The sequence below is a fragment of the Acomys russatus genome, chromosome 13 (assembly GCF_903995435.1).
Source record: "Acomys russatus chromosome 13, mAcoRus1.1, whole genome shotgun sequence".
NCBI classification, from domain to species: domain Eukaryota; kingdom Metazoa; phylum Chordata; class Mammalia; order Rodentia; family Muridae; genus Acomys; species Acomys russatus.
This window is the reverse complement of record NC_067149.1, coordinates 70,549,269-70,557,981: the sequence shown is the minus strand read 5'-3', so window position 1 is coordinate 70,557,981 and position 8,713 is coordinate 70,549,269. Positions and strand designations below refer to the sequence as shown.

Here is an 8,713-nt window from a genome sequence, read left to right as displayed (position 1 = left end):
AGAGTTCTTGGACTGAGGCTAACTAGTTGTGCTGCAGACCCCTCCTCACTCACAGGAGTCTCATTAACACTCCCTCCCACGAGAGGAAAGCACCAACACACACGCACACACGCGCAACCCTTAGGCAACTGTCAGAGGCAGTTATGACAGGTCTCAGTGGAAGACTGTAACTCACCACTGGGCCCACTCTTCAGCCACAGTCGTTTACTTCTTGTCCCTCACCCCAGGGCAGATAGCACACTTGCATCTGAAGGACGTTCTTACCGTAATACCAGAGATTGAGTATGCCAAGCAAGTGCCCCACGGCCGGACGCACAAAACTCTTCACCATTTGAGTTTAGTATCAGATTAACACTGTATGCGAGCTATGACTGGTTCCGGAGTCCGGGCACGGGTTCTCATTGCCCATGGTCTTAGCTGTAAGCTTGCTCCGTGCATTCCGAATCCCTTTAATATTGTTTAGAAATTCTCATTTTGAAAATTCCATCAGTGCCAGTTTATGAACCAAACAGCAAAAAAGCCTGATCTCATTTCTTTATTGTCACACTTCATATATAAGATGCGCAAGCAATATGGCGTGGTAATTGGGCTCATAAATAAGTGGAGATTCCTATCTCATACGTCTGCCTGGTGTTTGGTTTAGGCTATTTTGAGATTCGAATTACATGTTTCTCTCCTATCTCATCCCATAAGAAAAGCCATATGTTTAAAGCACAGAATGCTGGGCCTGCAGCGCTTGGCCTTCAGAATCCATTAATTCCGCCCCCCTCCCCAGACCCCGAATTTACTAGCAACCCCCCGCCCCCGCCCTTTCACTAGATAGTACAAAAAATGCTCTAAGAGTGAATAGGGGTTTTTTATTTTATTTGCTTTTTAGAATGATACTTATGCAGAAAGGGCGTGGCTTCAGCGCCACTTAGGGTTTCATACGTGTCACGAACCGGAATACCAGAGTCAGCAGGGACAGAAGTGTGGGTCTGGTGCTCAAACGAAGGGCTCGGTTAACTGTGCTCAAGGACACAGCTCAGCCCTGAGCGTCCACGCCGCTTGATCCCGCAATGGATGAGAACAAGTTCAAGAGCGTGGGGTCCCACAGAGCAGTCACTCTGCAAACGTCCTGAATGGCCTTCTTCCTGGGAAAGCGTTAGACCCTAGTTCAGATCCCAGGGCCCCATGGAATGCTGGGTGTGCGCGGCGGTTGCCTGTAATTCCAGCCCTGGGAGGCTGAGACCTGATCCTCCGAGCAAGAGGACTGGAAAGACTGGCCGAATCAGCGAGCTCTGGATTTGATTGAATGGCCCTGCCTCAGTGAAGAGTGGATACTTCCAGACCCCAACCCCCGCCAGGCCTTCACACGCATGCGCACATGGATGCTCACGCCCGCCCCTGCTCGAACAGAAGACGAAACAATAACCTCTCCCCACAAACAAAACCAACAACAACAAAAAACAAAACAGACAATAATAAAATTGCTTGCGCTAGCGCGCACGTATCATACACAGAAGGGAAAAAATGATGTCTGACTCTCGGTATGCTGGTCCGCGTACTTTATAAAATCTTCAAACTTAGAAAACACAGGGCCTGGGGGGCAGAGGCAGAGGCAGAGGCAGGTGGATCTCTTGAGTTAGAGGCCAGCAGGTCCACACGGCAGGACACCGTCTCATTCAGAGCCCAGAGCTGCACAGTGTGCGAGTTAATTGAGTAAAAAATCCCCTCGGGGCCTAGGTTTGGGTGCTGTGTTAGACAAAGATTTTGGCGGTTTTTGTTTTTGTTTCCTTCTTCCGTTTTTCTAGACAGGGGTTCTCTTATAGTCCTGGCTGTCCTGGACTCGCTTAGTAGACCAGGCTGGCCTTGAACCCACAGAGATCCACCTGCCTCTGCCTCCCGAGTGCTGGGATTAAAGGGTATTTTTCTCTAGTTTAAGTGCTGCCTGAAGGTCCAAGTTCCAGGGCGGACTGACAAGACAGCTCCATGGCTGTCTACCTCCCAGTCCTGCCAATCCAGTTTGAGGCTGCTGACCATTGCCGGTATTCCATGAAGATAATCTTCCTTACCGTTGAGCTAAGTAAGCACTTTCTCCACTCGGCCTGTAGGCACATTTTAAGACTCTAACCATTCTACACGTCATTTTTCTCAGGGCTGGGTCTTGCACATGGCAGGAACGAACTCTAGGAAATTGAGCCTTCTATCTCCAGCCGCTAATTGTTAATTTTTAGAAGTCAGTTTAAAAAGTCGTGATGTGGCTCTGTTTGTGAAGTGCTTGACTAGTATTCAGGGAGTCCTGGGTTCGATCCTGGGCACCAACACAAACCTGGAATTCCAGCCCTGGGAGGCTGGGACCTGATCCTCCGAGGACGAGGACTAGATCAGCCTGGCCTGGCAGACATAAGCCCCTACTTCTAGCAGGCATAAGAGAAAGAAGTTCTTGGCTGCACAGGAAATTTAAGACCCTCCAGGTATAGGGGACCTTGTCTCAAAAGTAAATAAATAACATGTCTGAAGTAGGCTTTTCTGTTGCTGTTGAATTGAAATATCCATGTATTCACGACAATCATTTGTAGTGATTGTTAGAACACAGCGCTGACCAACTGTGTGTGCACACATGTGCGCCTCTCATGTTCGGATTATGTTCCTGTTCTTGCTACAACCTGCAGCCTTACCTAGGGGGAAGCAGCCGGTAACTTAAACCCAGGTCTGTCTGTCTCTACAGACTGTCTTCATGGTGCTAGCAATTGAAATAATCTAGGCTGGGGCTGGCAAGATGGCTCTGCGAAGGTAACAGCTGCTAAGACCGATGCCTTGACTTTGATTCCCAGGACACACATTGTGGACACGGAGAAAGGACTCCCAGTTCATCCTCGGTTCTCCACTTGTGAGCCTTGACCCCCGTTCACTTCCTAGCAACCATCGGTAGCTCCAGTCCCAAGGGATGCTCTTCCGGTCTTGAAGTGCTCCAGGCACACACACAGGCAAACACTCGCACACGATTAAAAGCACAACATTCATTCTGTGTGCTAGGGAAGCTACCACCAAGCTGCACCCACAGCCCTGAAACCAGACCTGGAAATCTTAGCAAAAAAAGGGCAAAATTGGAAAGCTGTTATTTAACTTTGATGTCTGACATTAAAATACCAGAAAAAAATTTTCTTCATTTTGTTGCTGTTATGAAGACAACGGAACTCTAGTTTCTTTCCAAGCCTTGATTTAGTGTTATTTTTTTCGTGTCAGGATTTGTCGCTTCTGTAAACTTGGGGTTTTGTAAAAGATAAACCTACAGTTACACCTTGTTTTAAAGGCATACCCTGGCCTGTGGACTGCAGGTTCCTGAGAAAGGGGCGACATTTCAGCATTTTCTCTAAATTACTTCCCTGGGAGTTAGAATAACAATCCCATTTTTACACTTAGTAACTTTGGGGGTTCTCTAGTAAGTTTCTGGATGCTCTGCGGGGAGATGATTGCTGTTATAAAGTCTTAAGTTTCTCCTGATTCCACTGGTCCCTAGGCATGAATCCTAACCCCGGCATATGAAAGGAATAATGAAGCCCCACGGGTAACCAGGCCCTGCATATAACCAACGTGGTTCCCCCACGATGAGGCAGTGTCTGCCAGGCGTGGTGGTGCACGCCTCCTGTGATCCAGCACTCACTCGGGAGGCAGAGGCGGGCGGATGGCTGGGAGTTCGAGGCCAGCCTGGTCTACAAAGCGAGTCTAGGACAGCCAAGGCTACACAGAGAGACCCTGTCTCGAAAGACCAAAAAAAAAAAAAAAAAGGAAAACGAGACGTAGGCAACGCAAAATAAGTTTGCTTCCTTTTAATTGAACACGGTGCTTAACTTGAAGTATAAACAAATGTAAACGACCCCGCCCCGCCCTCCAGTGTCCCCAGAGTCCACTTCACCCGCTCTGCTTGGCCGCCAGCCTCTTGTCTCTCTCTTCGGCGATGGTGAGGCGGATCCCTTTTCCTCGCGGGAGGGAAATCCACGGCTTGTTGCCCTTGCCGATCACGAAGATGTTGGAGAGGCGGGTGGCAAAGCCATTGCCGTTGGCGTCTTTCACGTGCACCACGTCGAAGGAGCCGGGGTGACGCTCGCGGTTGGTGATGACGCCGATGCGCCCCAGGTTGGCGCCTCCGGTCACCATGCACAGGTTGCCGGTGTCGAACTTGATGGCGTCGGTGATCTTGCCGGTGTCCAGCGAGATCTGCACCGTGTCGTTGACCTTGATGAGCGGGTCGGGGTAGCGGATGGTGCGCGCGTCGTGCGTCACGAGGTGCGGGATGCCCTTGGTGCCCACGAAGACCTTCCTCACCTTGCACAGCTTGTACTTGGCCTCCTCGGGCGTGATGCGGTGCACCGCGAAGCGGCCCTTGGTGTCGTAGACCAGGCGGAAGTTCTCGCCGCTCTTGTCGATGCTGACGACGTCCATGAAGCCCGCCGGGTAGGCCACGTCGGTTCGGACCTTGCCGTCGACCTTAATGAGGCGCTGCATGCAGATCTTCTTCACCTCGTCGCCCGTCAGGGCGTACTTGAGCCTGTTCCGGAGGAAGATGCCGAGCGGCAGGCACTCCCGCAGGCGGTGCGGGCCGGCGGACGGACGGGGCGCGAACACGCCGGTCAGCTTGTCCAGCATCCAGTGGCGCGGGGCAGCCACGCGCTTCAGGTGCTTCTTGGGGCCGCGAGCCATGGCGGAGCAGGAGCGGCGGGCGAGAGCAGGCCCTTCTCCTTCCCAGAGCGCCGGCGGAGTGAGGGCCGCTGCGCGCGCAGCCGGAGAAACCGCGCCCATCCGGGTCCTCCCCGGTGGGCGGGACTTCCTGGGGGCCACCCGATGGCGGAAGAGCGGAGATGAGGGAGGCCTCTACGGGGCCGCCTTTCTGCCGGAAGTGCTGAGCTGGGCGGCGCCCTCTGTGTGCTTGGCCGGAAGTAAGGCGAGCACGATAAGCTGCCTACCTGCAGGGAGAGTGCAGTCTGTAAGGTCAAGAAAACTCACTTGGACGCACAGTTTATACTTACTCTTTTTGTCACTTTACTCCGGTGCGTGTGTGTGTGCGCGTGCGTGCACCTGACGTGCTGGTGGATGTGCGCGTGCGCGAAGTCAGAACTCCTGGGGCTGGGAATTGAACTCAGGTCCCCATCCTAAGCCCCTTAATACTGTTTCTTTCTCTTTTGGGGGGCGGGGGCGGTTTCTCTGTGTAGCCCTGGCTGTCCTGGACTCGCTTTGTAGACCAGGCTGGCCTCGAACTCACAGAGATCCACCTGCCTCTGCCTCCCGAGTGCTGGGATTACAGGTGTGCGCCACTGCGCTCGACTTAATATTGTTTCTTAAAGGTGTTTTGTTTGTGTCGCCTTTCAAGACACCCTCTAGCGCAGTGCTTCTCAAGCCCCCCGGATGCTGCAACCCTGCACACAGTTCTTTACGTTGTGGTAACTGCAGCTGTAAAATTATTTTCATTGTTACTTCATAGCTTAGTTTTCTACTGTTAGGAATCTTAGTGTAAACACCTGACAGTCAGGATATCTGATATGCGATCTGAAGGGCCGTGGCCCACGGGTTGAGAACCACCGCCCGTAGCCTGTTAGCCAGCCCCTTACTGAGGTTCAACACATCGTTTTCTGGTCTTCTGTGCAGACAGTGGGGGGGGGGGGGGGCGGGCATGAGCTATGGTGATGGCAGAGGTGATGAGGTCTTTGCATCCATCGCTTCCTGTGTGATGGCCGTGACGCGTGTCACAGGATAGCAGAGAAGAGGAAGCAAAAGAGAGCGTCAGGTTGTCCAGCAAAGATCTGGATGCTCTGTATTCCTACCCAGAAGCTGCTGTTGGCCCTCTACTTCCTGCCTGGAGGCAGCCCAGCCCTGGGGGGGGGGGGGGAGACCCCAGCCTATCCCAAACCTCTAGACTGCAGTCACTCCAAACTATGACATGGGTTCAGTCTCTCCTTCCCTCCGACTCCTCCCTTCTCTGTCTCTGTCTCTTAATTTTGTGTTATTTTTCATTTACGACAGGGCCCTCCTCATACAGCCCAGGCTGGCTTCAAACTCATGTTTTTTCTTGTGAGGGGCATCTCTTATATCTGCAGTATTCTCTATCCTGTCAGTGTGGCTTCTGTGTGAGAGATGGTTCATGTGTGAGAATAATTAGATAGCTGTGAAGTAATTAAAATTTCAGATACATGGGAAACATGACAGAAGAGAGAGTGCCAGTGATGTCCGTTCCCCAAGCCAGGAAGGAAGAGGGAGGTCACAGGAGGCTAGGCGGTTAAAGACGTTTCAAGGCCTCAGGCAGCTAAAGCTTAGTTTATTTTACAGCATGCAGTCTACTGGGCATGCACTGGCAAGCACTCAGACAGCTGCCAGCTGGCACACACCACGTGCATACAGGAAGGCACAGGCGCACGCAGGTGCTGGCACACACCACGTGCATACAGGAAGGCACAGGCACACGCAGGTGCTGGCACACACCACGTGCATACAGGAAGGCACAGGCACACGCAGGTGCTGGCACACACCACATGCATACAGGAAGGCACAGGCACACACAGTTGGGCCCAAGGCAGACAGACATAGCAGAGACTGGCTGTGAAAGGCTAAGGCTTGGGGCTCTGACCTGAAGGCTACATTAGAACCACCAGAAAGTGGCTCTCTGCCAAAAATATATAGCAGTTCACACTACTGTTTACTTGGGGATTCCCAGAACATCCGGTGTCACCCATAGTCAGCTGACTTATGCTATATATCCATAATAGCACCATGTTGTCTAAATACAAACTGGTCTGTATGGCCCTGTATTCCCAACAGTCGCTTATGGGGGACACTTCCATGAACTTTCAGTATTTCCAGTATTTCAAAATGCAAAGGAGCATCTCACCCTTGTGGTCACAGATGAACACAGGTGACTGGGTCAGAGGTCAGGTTTGGGAACTTTAATGTTGTGTAGTGTTTGGTCTGGGCTGTCTGTAGCTAAGATTGATTATTTAGGTACCTTAGGCTTATTTATACGTGTGGCGTGGCTTAAACTCTGGGCACACCAGAGTCCTTGTAATTAAGGACGTAGGCTTGATCCAAACGTGGGTTTGGAAGTACCAGCCAGTCTGTGCCACCCCAGTGTCTGTTAAATGCTTGTTCCTTTTTGTTACTCAAGCGAATGGTGCTGATAAGGAATGCCTAGTCTAGGCTCCCGGGCGGGGCGCAGAGAGTGCCAGACAGCGGGGACACAGTGACAACATCATCATCATCATCATCATCATCTCCTACAGCGAACAGGAAGAGGAGGAAAAAGAAGAGAAAGAGGAACAACTTAGATGATTATCAGAGTTCATGGCAAAATCAAACTAATTTCGTCTTTAAATGTGGTGGAAATTAATTTATTTTACTTCCCTGTGCCAGCTGGGTATCGTGTTATTAGGGGTGGCCTTCCCTCCAGCGCTCCCCAGTGCTAGGCAGCTGGGACTGGTTGCTTCCTTGAGGACAGTGCGGCCTCACGTATGAAACTCTCTTGTGCATGGAAACATTACACTGGATAAAGTCCAGAGGCGGCTTAGCCGTATTAAATGTAGGATATGGAGAATACATCTTGTTAAAATCTGACCTCGCAATCACTGAAATTCAGAAAGGTAGTGTAACAACTTAAATGCTTAGGGATTTAAAAATTCGGTGTGGCTAGGCATGGGGCTCCATGCCTTTAATCGCAACAGAGGCTGGTGGACTCAGTGAGTTCAAGGCCATCCTGGTCTACAAATAGAGTCCAGGATAGGCAGGGCTGTTACACAGAGAAACCCTGGCTTGAGAAACCAAAAACAAACAAACAAAAAAGCAAACGTCAGTATGATGCAGTAAATGCCACCATACAAAGCACTGGGCTGCTTGCGTATGGTGGCATATGCCGTTAATTTCAGTACCTAAGAGGCAGAGGCAGGTGGATATCTATCAGTTCAAGGTTAATCTGGTCTACATAGTGAGTTGGTTCCAAGACAGCCTAATAGAGAGATCGTGTCTAAAAACAAAACAAAAAGACATGACAAATGGATGAGAAGTCACAGGCACTCTTGGAAGCCAGCATGGCGGCCAGGCAGTGCCCGGGGTGCCGACCATGTTGAAATTCCTATGGAGCCATCAGGACTGGGTGCATAGGGAAGCAGAGATTGAGTGTATTCTCTCACCTGTACAGGTTCTTGATGGACACAGTGTTCCAGTGACAGCAGTCAGGGACCAGACAGGCCTAAGAGACATTTCTTCTTGGCCCCTCTCACCACCCATCCTCATGTCTTCAGTATCTCTGTGGCTTCAGGCCAAGCATGCCTCTGTTTTGCAGTTCTTTTCCTTCCCAGCTCATATTGACTTTTTTCTGACCTGTAGCCCTTATCTTGTGCTGCCTTCCTGGGGCAGGGTGGAGAGCACACAGTGTCCCATCAGGAAAGTAAGCTAGAGGTGGTGAGGGGCCAGTACATAACAGTAACCTTTATTCACCAGATGTAATTGTCATCTTGTAGGCTTATTGCTTCCATCTGCTAATCTAGGCCTAGTCCTGAAAGCGTCTAGCCTGGGTACCATCCAATCAAAGCGTAGAATGCTTTCAGTTTAGGAGCCTCACTGCTGAATGAACTCACCCTTTCTAGTTCTTTCTGAGCTCTGGCTGCCTGGTTCAACTTAGCTGTTCTGGCTTCAGCTCCTCCCTAAGCTGACTTATTCAAACTGGTTTTTCTCTGCTTCTCACTGAATT

The 8,713-nt window shown here is 50.9% G+C and overlaps 1 protein-coding gene across 1 annotated transcript; it reads right to left on the bottom strand.

Moving 5' to 3' along the window:
- Window positions 1-3,840: 3,840 nt before the first annotated feature.
- On the bottom strand, window positions 3,841-4,797 carry LOC127197636 (40S ribosomal protein S4, X isoform-like). Its single transcript, XM_051155620.1, has one exon. The coding sequence runs from the start codon at window positions 4,780-4,782 to the stop codon at window positions 3,895-3,897; it is 888 nt and encodes a 295-aa protein (XP_051011577.1). The 5' UTR covers window positions 4,783-4,797; the 3' UTR covers window positions 3,841-3,894.
- Between the last annotated feature and the right edge of the window lie 3,916 nt (window positions 4,798-8,713).